General features: G+C 24.2%; 1 protein-coding gene across 2 annotated transcripts in view; it reads left to right on the top strand.

The window, feature by feature from the left end:
• Window positions 1-11,852, top strand: part of LOC129616067 (discoidin domain-containing receptor tyrosine kinase B-like) — a 43,962-nt gene extending 32,110 nt beyond the window's left edge. The window contains exons 6-12 of one of the 2 annotated variants that reach the window (XM_055531536.1): window positions 2,598-2,737; window positions 6,744-6,951; window positions 7,108-7,212; window positions 7,454-7,671; window positions 8,795-8,936; window positions 9,151-10,025; window positions 11,319-11,852. In XM_055531536.1, coding sequence (XP_055387511.1) covers window positions 2,598-2,737; window positions 6,744-6,951; window positions 7,108-7,212; window positions 7,454-7,671; window positions 8,795-8,936; window positions 9,151-9,449 — 1,112 coding nt within the window. In that variant the 3' untranslated portion in view covers window positions 9,450-10,025; window positions 11,319-11,852. The remainder of the gene's footprint in view (window positions 1-2,597; window positions 2,738-6,743; window positions 6,952-7,107; window positions 7,213-7,453; window positions 7,672-8,794; window positions 8,937-9,150; window positions 10,026-11,318) is intronic. The other variant, XM_055531544.1, reaches the window with a different exon arrangement.
• Window positions 11,853-12,455: the final 603 nt, after the last annotated feature.

A 12,455-nucleotide genomic window follows, 5' to 3' on the forward strand; every position in this document is an offset into this window, starting at 1 on the left:
TCTCATATGAATGAACGGCATTATTATCAAATTAAATGCTTAATATTTACAAGATTTACTGGGATAGCTAATTTCGTCTATATTTATACCAAATATTTACTAAATTTGCACTATGTATATATAATGTATTTAAGTATATAATATAAAATAAATATTTTTGTTTAAAGTAAACAAAAGAGCCTATTAATAATTTGTTGGTTTTCAATTAATTACATTTTTAAAGAGTTTTTTTTTTTTTTTTAGTTTAAAATAATATTATTTAGTAAGTAATTCAAAAAACATACATAATTAGTTGTTGTTGCTGTTATGATTCTATTTGATTGTGGCAATTTTAATAATAATATAATTAATGAAGTTTTCCGCAAAATTACCCTTTTATTTGAATTATTTATTGATTATTTACGGTATACTTGTGAATATTGTTAAAAATAATTTATATAATTAAAAAATTGGCTTAATAAAAAATTATATTAGATTGACAGAAATTTTTTTTTAAATTTTATGCAAACATTTTAATTTTTAACAAAAATAATTTTAAACAACGCCAGCATTTCAAATATTTTATTGACTACTGGCAATTGTATAAAATCAACAACCACAGTTCGGATTGTTATATAGTGTGGTTACCACTCATGTATATTCACTGTGAGTTTTGTGGGTTTTAATTGGGAATTACTTGTCTAATGTTATTTAAGAACGCTGTACGAAAATACTATATGTATACGCTGATAGCGAAAAGTGACCCACAAATTTTAAAAGATCAGATCATTTAATTTCAGTTGATTCTCTATCACTTCCACTCGTTCCAGAATAATAAAAGGAACCTGTTGTACTTGTGTTTTGTTTCCTTTCATACCATAAAAATTGGAATATGAAACATTTTATTTCTTGGATAAGTGCGTTTACTGAGAACTGTCGCTGTTATTTGATGTGACTCAAAGAATTACTTATACTTAGACGTACCAGCAATATTTCCTAATTCAACAATGCTTATGTTTGCGCAATTTTAGAATATATTATTACAGGTATATTAAAGCATTAAACCGGAACTTAACGAGCTTATTTTCTTGTGTAAAAATTGTATTAAATTTATAAAATTTAATTAAATCATCAAATTATATAGAATTTCTTAACGCAGTCATATTATCGTGATTCAAGAATAACGTTTATTTTAAGTATTTTAAATTTAAAAAAATCTTATTGAAAAAAGAACACAATTTAATTAATAGTAACATTCTTTAATTATTCCTTTTCGTCCTTTTTCTTTCTTTCAATAAAGGACGATGTAATATTGAAACAAAAATAAAAAACAAAAGAAAACAAATAAATTAATTGTAAAAATATTTTTATCTTCTCTTTTTAATTTGCATCGTAAAATTAAAAACAATAAATTGTTTTCTTGTATTTTTTTTTTGTTACACATTTTCGGATCATCACGATCATTGTCTGTGGAGTACAATGAAAATTTTATAAGAAACTTTAAATTTTATCAGATTTCGAATTTGAATTGTAAGGAATTTACGAATTCGATTGTAATGTCAAGTTTTGGAAAAATACGAACGGCTTTCCATTTGTTATAAAACAGAATTGATACATAGTTCTAGAAGGTAAAGTAATTTACAATTCCGCAAACCTTGATTGACGGTGCCAAATATTGTGGAAGTCATCGAAAAATCCTAGCGCAATTTTAAAATAGTGAAAGTTCTACTGTCTTTTTAGGTTTCTCTGGACTCTACTGTACCTCTAACAGTGATAGAGGAGTGGCAAAATGCTTCTAGAACTTGATTTTATGATTAGTAAGCTCTATATTCCACTAGATACACTTCTTTAGATATTTGTTTTTCTTACTGTGACAGTATTGGCGCAAATTTATAGGTTATGTTGATGAAAATTGCTTCGGAGAAAAATAGTTAGTTGCAACTTATAAGTATATGCCATTATAAACTTTAGAAAGAAATGAGGTACATGAGAAGAAATGGTAAATTGAGAAAAAAACATTCTCCATAAATGTTTTCCTCTCTGATATTCACATTCAAATTTTGTCATTGTTCTCAATATTTCGTCACGTCTGAAAAATTATTACTGGCAATTTCTGTCCAATTCCGTACCATACTATTGCATGGAATCAAATCTAATATTTCCCTTTGTTATTATAAAAATTTAAAATTGCATTTCATTTAACTTTAGCATCACGATTAATGTCTGATTGGAAAAAAAAAAATTTTTTTTTTACACATCAACTTTGTTCTCTCTCTCTCTTTTTTTTTTAATCCTTTTTTAATCTCGCCTTGCTGTTTTTCATTTTAATTTTGCTCTTGTTATAATATAGTTGATATTCTTGTTGTGTTACTCCATTTTTTATTATTTGCTATTATTTTTAAGATTTAACGATGAAATTTTAATTAAAAGGGGGGGAACAAAACAAAAAACAAAAAAAAAAGAAAAAAAAAAAACGTAAGAAAATAATTAACGATTGATTTTATTTTTTGTTTTTCGATTTTAAATTGATTTTTTTTTTTCATATTCTTATACGTTTTTGGTCTTTTATTTTAATTTGTATTTTTTCTGAATTTTCTATGTTTTATAATATATTAAAGGTTATGAATGGGTCGGTTGGACAAATGATACACCTATGTTATCTGGAAAACCAGTTGAGATTACATTTGAATTTGATGCGGTGCGAAATTTCAGTGCAATTATTTTACACACGAATAATATGTTTTCAAGGGAAGTTCAGGTAAGTCTTTATATTATATTTTGTTTTTCTTTTTATTTCTTATTGTATGTTTGGTTTTTGTTGTAGCTTAGCTTTGCGTGACTTTTTAAATTGTCTGCAGATGTAAAAATATTATATTTTACACTGTATGTATACGTATATATGAATTATTTTTAAAAGCAAATTGGAATATTGGAATGATTATGTATAATTGAAGAAGCTCCAATTTATTTATTATTATTGTATATATGCACTTTATAATGAAAATCAATTTAAATCTTTAATATTTAAGTGTAAAAGTGTCAGGGACGGATGCCAAAGAATAAATTAAATTTGAGTTTTAAATATTTCGATTAAATACAAATAATGTCCGAATTTCGGCTAATTCCAAATTTTTTGTTCATTATATGAAAAAAGAGCGAATTAGCTGATTTCGATTTATATATTATCAATACGCTTCTTTTTGTTGCAAATGATTTACAGCGCAGATTGAAATTATCTAAAATCCATTCATTCCATTTTGATAACGTCCTGGATTTAGTTATTACCTTAGAATATATACTATAACTGAGCGAAAATGAGCGATTTATAATTGTGAAATACATGAATACATGTTATAACTGAGCGAAAACTCTTTGGTAAAGTGAGAAATATAATTTCTTGATTCTCGGACAGTAATTTACTTTCTCAACAAATTTACAACATATTTTCTAAAAAAGTGACAATAAACATTTGTGTTTTAATAAATCAATAATATGGCACTATGATTATTGAGCCGTTTCAATATTCTTCACTTAGGTGAGGCTATTTTCACTCAATTGAATAATTAAGTGAGAAGTTTAAGAAACTCATCTTCAAGAGTGTGCATTATATACCTCCGGTTACCTTATTGGCTATATTTTTTCATCATCCCTGGCATTATACATGTAGGTACCGTACCATACGTACAGGAACACTTATATTGCATTTTATGTTTAAGTAAAGAAATCGTATTAAATCTTAATACTTACTTATATAGTTAACTTTGATTTTATTCATATATGATAAAATAATTTGAAAGATTAAAAAACAAAAAAACAGAGAAAACATTAAATTGCTGTCACGATAATTGTGACTTGAGATGTCATAACTTAACTTGATTTCAAGGTAGCTATGGTTGGGATTTCTACTTTTTTTTGTTTTTTAACATTAAGTACATAATTTTTTCTTTTTATGTAAAGAAATAATTAAATTGAAAATGAAGGGGTTGTACAGGAAATCGATTAAAAACAAAAAAAAAAAAAAAAATTGTAAAAATAAAAAAACTGAATACCACCCAAGCGCTTTGCATTTAAAACATTTAAAATCAATAGTTGGTTGCTTAATTACATAAATTTGTCTTTAAATTTTCAATTAAACTTTAACTAAAAAATTGCAAGTAAGTAGATTTTTTTTTCTGATAAAAAAAAATTAATATTAAAATGTTCGAAATGACCGGTTTAGTTTTTTTTTTTTTTTCTTAAAGTTTTCGACTACTTACTCTGATTTTTTATTATTGCGAGATTTTAATTTTCAAAGAGCGATTCCAATAAAAAATTCTTGTACACATTTTATAAATAAAAATATCTAAATGCAATTTAAACTAAATATAGATAAGCTGGAACAAGCTTGCATTATAAAAATATTATTTTGAATTTTGTCTTAATTTAAACCCCAGCCAGCTACGGGTAAGTATGTACATATACATATGCGCGCATAATATAAAATTACCATCTACCATACTAAAAAGATCTATGGTATTAAAAGTTGATTATAATATTTTAATACTAGAATTTAAACTACATAAATGTAATGGGTGCTTGCAGTGCAAAATCAAAACTAGATTATAGCAATCTGACAATTTTATTAAAAGAAAATTTTAATAAATATTCTTTAGACTTAATCTATAACATAGTTGCATGTATACGTACCAATGTAATAAATTTTTAATGTAAAAATAATTGTAATTAAAGAAAAAAAAAATATCAGAAAAATTCAACGTCATTTCAGTATACAAGTTATTGGAATTATGATTTTGACAAGTAAAACCTTTTTTTTATAAATATTGTGAATTTAATTATGAAGTTATTATATAGACTAAGTTACTATGAGTTACAAAACATGAAATCATTTAAATTATAATAATATAGACAAATTTATTGAAGCTCTATTATAGCTATACTTTCATTACATAATATATACTCGTCTATTATAGTCATTCCTTGATTACACTTTATTTCAATAATATTCTCATCTAAAAATATTTAATTATTATTTTGCAATATTCTTTAATTAAATATTTTGTAAATAATTCCATGAATAAAGTATTTTATTTAATTGATGCTATATATTTTGATTTTGTTATAAATTTAGAATGGCGTTAAATATAACGAATTAATTAAATTTTACATGAAGCTAAGTTAATGTGTACCGAAAACTTGTATCTATTCGTTAAGAATTTTAACGAAAATTGTTAATGGATCAAAATATTGTTATGGGTTATGCTAGACTTAGGCCATTCGCAATCCCTTTGTATTATGTCACAAAGAGTCTCTTCAAATTTTTACAATATCATCAGCATAAGCTTGAACATCAATTCCTTGACGTAACAATTTATCAAAGAGACCATCCATCACCATACTACATATTAGCGGAGATATAACTTAATCCTGTGCACATTATCTAGACATGTGCACCCTTAGAGTGCTCCGCTCCAAAGGAGTCTCTGCAATTCTTGTAGCTTATATGTTGGGCATCCATAAATAGGTAGTGGTATCCATGTCCTACCCTCTAGGACCGTCGAAATCGACTCACGTATTATCGAAAACTCCCTCTTTTTATTCTATTGCTCATTACAGGTTGCTACTAAAGTGGAAGAGAGTGATTTATGTGAACCTCCCTGAGTACTCCTTTTGATAAGGAGGTCGCTTAGTCTCCAAACTAAATATCTTTAAAAATGCCGCCTTTGATAACTCGTAGACTCTGCCTTCCCCGCTATGCTTTCGCTAAAATTTCTAAAGCTTCTGTGCCTAACTCTGCAGATATAAAAACTTACGTTAAATCGAAAATTCATTTACGTATATTAACCTTTAAACTACCGCACGTTCGCTCTGTGTGTCCAAATAGGTAAAAGTTGAATATAATTTTTACAAGAGAATGAAAGATTTTATTCCATTTTCGTGTAATTACTGCAATATTTGCAAAAAAAAATTGATTAATTTAAATATTGTTCTTCTTTAAATTTTATTTTAAAATTCAACAAAAATTTTTAAAATATTCTTAAATTAAATTTTGAGTATTGAATTAAAGTTCTTATTTGTCTCTGAATTGATATGTTTTGAATAATTTTTTGATTTACCGAAAGTCGGCTTTCATTTTATAACCATAAATAGCTAGACTTAGTTTCTTATTTTTCAATTTTTTTGTTAACGAATAACGTACCCATTGTTTGACTACAAATTATTCATTTTGATCAATCATCATATAGCATTTAAAATCTTTCATTATTTCTAAAATAATAAAGTATCGCATTAAATTGAATACAAGAAGAACGGTTTGAATAAAAAAAAAATTTTTGTCGGAAATGATATTATTGCTTAAGTCTGCTACTTACTTGCTTGGTTATACTTTGTACTTATTTACTTATTGGGTATTTTTTAATTTTGTTTGATAGAAGATTATAAGCACAAACAAATTTTAAAATTCGCGTTAAATTTCGTGATTTGAATTTTTTTTCAATATTTAATTTGTATATTTTTATTAGTTTGTATCTGAAATTTCATTCTGGAAAATGTTGACTGCGACTGGACTTTTGTATAATCTGTTTTTCTTTTTCCGTTCCTTCCACTCTTATTGTACTTAGGTACATGATTTTTTTTTAATTTAATAATTTTTGTTGTATTTTATTTTTGAAATATTGCCATTTTTTTATTGATATATATATATATATATACATTCACATTTATTAATATTTACCTTGCATTTATTTATATTATTATAATTTGAACAGGTGTTTCGTCATGCAAAAATATTCTTTAGTATTGGTGGAATTCATTTTGTTGGTGAACCAGTCCAATATTCATATATGACAGATATGGTATCGGATCAAGCAAGGGATATAACAATAAAATTACACAATCGTATCGGACGTTTCTTAAAAATTCAATTATATTTCGGTTCACGTTGGATTTTATTAAGTGAAATTTCATTCATTTCCGGTTAGTATTAAAATATATATATATATACGAGTATAATATAATAAAGACAGTCATTAAATAAAAATTATTATTATTGAATCAATAAATTTAATCATTTATTATTTTTAATTTTTGCATTGTAACTTTGTATTTTTTTCTCTTGTATTTGAAATTTAGTTGCTGCCACAGGAAATTTTACAGATGAAGAAGTTAAAGAAACGCTATTATCACAAAAGACAACAAAAAATTCTGGAAAAGGAGAACAAAAACGTATTTATGAAGGTTTTTTTTTTAAAAAGAAAAAATCTATTAAATTCTATAGAATTTTCTCTTCTATCTTTTGATCTATCCACTTAATACATACTAACTTCGTATTACAAAATAAATTTCATTTCCATACTTCCTGTGCATATTCCTCTTTTTTCTAAAGAATTACTAAAGAAGAAAAAAAATTTTAATTAAATTTTTAATTGATTAATTTTAGAATATTAAAAATTAATTTTTACATTTCATTTGTATATAGTATTGTCACCGAGACCAATTGATCAAGCACCTGAACGTAATTTAGTTGGAATAATATTAGTCAGTCTTACAACTGTTATATTAATTACAATGGCTGTTGTATTATTAATTGTTGTAAGAAAACGTAAAGCACGTGATAATGATGCATTAGATGGTTTTCAATATAATTTTAATCCAGAAAGATTTGAAGTTAATAAACGTGTAAATAGTAATTTTAAGGTAAATATTTATGTATATAATTTTGTTCTGTATGAAATTGTAGTATTTATTAGTTTTAAGATATGAGGGTGATTTTAATAAAATCAATTTTAAATTGTATTCGAGTTAACAATAGGTTCAATTCATGTTTGCAGTTCTGACAACTGCCAATAAAAACTCTGGTGTCAAAAAGACTGAATTACATTCCCTTCTAATTGAGGCTATAAATATAAAAATAGAAAAAAAATGTTATGTTGTCGATTTGGCAGGAAATTTTTTGCATTCCTACCAATAAAATCGGAATGCTATTGCACATCTTTGTTAGGACTGCCAAAGCGAATTAAACCAAATTTTCCTAAATAAAAGTTAGAATCGTGCAGGAAAAATTGAAGTATATTGGGTCGGCTACACATTTATGTTTGTACCTAGTTTTCAATTAAAAACAAAAGATCTTCGTGTTTTTTCTTAATTTCTGTCAAATTTATTTGTGTTAAAAAATAAATACCGACACTATAGTAGACGCCATCTATTCATTTGAAATATGCTACAATTTCTTAGTGTGAAAAGTATTTGAGCCTTACCGGCAGTTGTGGTGGTAATCTAATAAATAGAATTAGAATCATATCAGCATTAGCTTTTAAATCCAGAAATTTTAAATTAGAAAAGTAAAGAAAGAGAAAAAAAATAAAGCTGATTGACTGAATAGGACTGCCGAAAATTAAAAAATTTTTAGTATTTTGTGTCACATCCAATATGCTGACGCCGCCATAATTGTACGGATCGTCACTTAAATTTGTAACAAAATTGTTGCTGTTGACAGTAACGACGGTGGTTACTGTATGAGAAAACTTTTTTAGAGAAGAGAGAAATTTCAGCCAGAAGCGTCAGTGTTTACAAATACGTAATCATTTTTAAAAAATAATTTTCAATTTTATTATTCTTGGATAATATTTTGATGTGACGTGGAACGACATTGTTATAACATTTCACTTTTTAAGAAACATCAAATTCAATTTTTATAACATTTAATTCATTTTTCTGTGTTTAATTTTTTTTATTAATTACTTATACATCAAATAAAATTTTTATATTATTTTTTGTATTCTAACATTCTGAAAAAATTTTTATATATTTATTATGTAAGGTTTCAACGAATGACAATGATGAATGGATAGAAAAGAGCAGTTTATATCATGAACCATTTAATCTTAATATGTCTACAAATTCAGCAAAACGTTGTTCTTCAAATAATTTACAACGTTATCATATAAATCCAGAATATACTGGTGAGTATTTTTGGTTTTTTTTGGTATGACTATTTTGTATGCTATATGTACCCATACCTTATGTATATATTGCTTGCGTTTCAACCATCTTTTAATATTTATTTTGTTTTTTGAATTTTTCCATTATTTACTCACTAGAAAAAAAACAACAGTAAATAAAAAGTAAATAAAATATTTGTTTTCTTTTTGTTTTTTTCTATATTATTAAACGCAGATGTTCCTGATATCGTTTACCAAGAATATGCAGAACCATCTCAAATGCGTTATCAGGATACAACAAAAATTCCAGCTGGATATGTTAGTGTACGTCGTACACCATCACCACGTAATAATACATTACCAAATGTATTATCAACAACACAACATCGTTATCCATCAGAAATATATTATGCTGCTACAGCTATTTGTAAAAATGCAGGACCACAAAATAATCCACATTATCGTACAGCAGACAATATCAATCATTCCAAACAACAATTTATCGATATTAACAATTTTAAAACGTATAAATAATTTATTTCATTTTAGTTTTATTCATTATAATAATATAAATAACATATATAAAAAAATAATACTAAAAAAAAGAAGGAAAAAATTAAAATTCATTACATACATATAAAAAATACAATACATACGTATAATTTTAAAAAAAAATTTAAATTTATAAAAAAAAAAAGCAACAAAATAGAGAAAAAAGGAAAACCAATACAAATATAAATAAAATATTGATTGCTTAAAAAGTTGCTCATTGAATTGATAAAAATAAAAGAAAGAATAAATTTAAAAGAATAAAAAAAAACTAAAATAATTATAAATAAAATAGAAATGCATATATATATACATATATATATATATATGTATATGTACATATAGAAAATTAGAAATCTAGAATAAAATAATTATTTATTTGTATATAATAATAAGTACACTCGAAAGAGATGTTGTCTCGACAATCTTTAAAATTGAAAAAAAAAAAAACTTTTAACTTAAGAGAAATACAAAAAAAAAACTTAAAGGACTTTCTATGCTGTACTCTCTACTATTTTTTTTCTTCTTTTGAATCGAAATTGTTTGAGCAGAACCACAATGGTAAGTAATTTTTTATAGTATATTCAATATTAATTATTGTGTTCGATAATGAGTGTAATACAATGTATTGATTGAAAAATAATCAAACACGTTCGATTCAGTTAGTTGTGATCACATAATCAAACATGTTCGATATGTATAATTGAAAAGTAATCAAACACGTTCGATTTAATTGTTGTGACCAAATTATCAAACATGTTCGATATGTATAACTAAAAAGTTATCAAACATGTTCAATTCATTTGTTGTAATCACATAATCAAACATGTTCGATATGTATAATTGAAAAGTAATCAAACACGTTCGATTTAATTGTTGTGACCAAATTATCAAACATGTTCGATATGTATAACTAAAAAGTTATCAAACATGTTCAATTCATTTGTTGTAATCACATAATCAAACATGTTCGATATGTATAATTGAAAAGTAGTCAAACACGTTCGATTCAGTTTGTTGTATATATTTGAACTAGTATTTTTTTTTTAAATATCTTGATTTCGTATACTCATGATTTTTCAATTATACAATATTGTAAATTCTAATTAAAATTTTTGTTTAATATTTAAATTGTATTGTATGACTCGTATGTGTTATATAAATTAAATTTTATATTAAAAATATCTTTTAAATTTATCCAATTTATTCAATTGTTCAAAAGTTGTGTTCAAAGTACAATGAACAGTTCTGAAATCGAAAAATTTTTTATTTTCATATTACTTGAATCGTATAACACTTAATTAGTTAGTTTTTTTTTTAAATCGAATAAATTGGATATAAATTGTATATATATATTTTTTGTTGAAATTTAATTAGTTTTTTTACTAAATTCTAAATAACATTTTTTTTTTTCAATTTCTAATGTATGCAGGCAATACTCGAATAGGACGAAACTTATTTTAGTTACAAATTACAATTGGGAATTTCATTTCAATTATAAAGCTAATTAATATATAGAAATGTTTTTCGTAGTATGTACCGAGAATAGTACAGAGCGAATTGGTTTAAAAATCAGAGCGAATCGGGTTGATAATCTGAGCGAATCTTGTAAATAGCACCCTATTTTTAGTTTTTTATAAATTAAACTCCCGTATAGTTTTCTATAATTGTAATGTTGCTTGTAACATTTATGTATGTTGGTGGCTTGGCTTGGCCTTAATAAAACTCAGCTGTCTTATCCGAGATTTGCCTGCATATGCGTCAATACTCGTAAAAAGCATTTCAAAGACAGTATTATATTAATTTTTAATTAAATTTTTTTATTTTTCTTTCCATAATTTTCTAATTATCTAGCTCGCAGAATCCTTGCATTTTACAAAAACAATAAAAGAAAATCCATTCAAAAATGAGATTAACCAAAGAAAAATCAACAAGAAAAAAAGAACCTGTTTTTTTTTTTACTTTCTTCTTCTCTAACATTAAAAAAGCAAAAAAAAAAAATAATTATAATAAGAAAAAAGAAAACAAAAAATGTGCACATCATGTTGGATTTATCGATTCATTCACACAATTTTAATTCATTTTTGGAAAAATACTACAAAAAAATAAAAATAAAAAAAAAAAAAATAAAATAAATCAAGAACTAAAAATTTCATATCTGAGACAATCTTAAACTTAGGCTGTGTATTTGTGATTTTTGTAAATAGATCGTTTAATTAAAAAAAAAAAAAAAACAAAGAAAAAAAAACCAGAATAATTGTAAAATAAATAAAAAAAAATTTGAAATCTTGAAAATGAAGAAAAAAATTAAAATTAAATTAAAAAAAAAAAAAAAAAAAATAAAAAAAAATTTAATCACTTTGTGCTAATTTTAGAGTGAATAGTTTGATTTTAAAATAAAACAAAACAAAAACAAGAAAAATTTCCAAAAAAAAAAATTAAATAAAAAAAAAAAAAAAACAGATAAAAAAGAACTTTATATCCTGCGATTGTGTATTTTAGCTTAGATTGTAGACTTTGAATTGATTAAAAATTAAAAAAAAAAAGAAGAAAATAAGAAAAATCATTTAAAATAAAAAAAAAAAAAATAAAAAAAAAACAAAACTTTTTTTTAGTACTTTTTTATGTATTCAAATTTTCATTAATTTAAGGATAATTAAAAAAAAAAATTATATTATTATTATTATATATAGAAAAAGAGAAAAAAAAAAGAAAAAAAAACTTACTAGCATTAATTTTAAAAATAATAAAAATAATAAAATTGAAAATTTAAAATTAAAATGAAACAAAAAAAAAAAGAGAAATAAAAAATCAAATTTGTTTTATTTTTAATTTTTTTCTTTATTTTTGTGATTCTAGGTATTCTCCATTGGTAAATCAATATTTCCCGGCGCAAAAAACGAAAATGTATATTATTCTTCAATCATATAAAGTAAGGAGCTGAAAAACGAGATCTACAAAGTCAAAGCAGAAAATCAAAGATTATTGGGA

The sequence above is a fragment of the Condylostylus longicornis genome, unplaced genomic scaffold, assembly GCF_029603195.1.
Source record: "Condylostylus longicornis isolate FDR11 unplaced genomic scaffold, ASM2960319v2 ptg000005l, whole genome shotgun sequence".
Lineage (NCBI taxonomy): Eukaryota > Metazoa > Arthropoda > Insecta > Diptera > Dolichopodidae > Condylostylus > Condylostylus longicornis.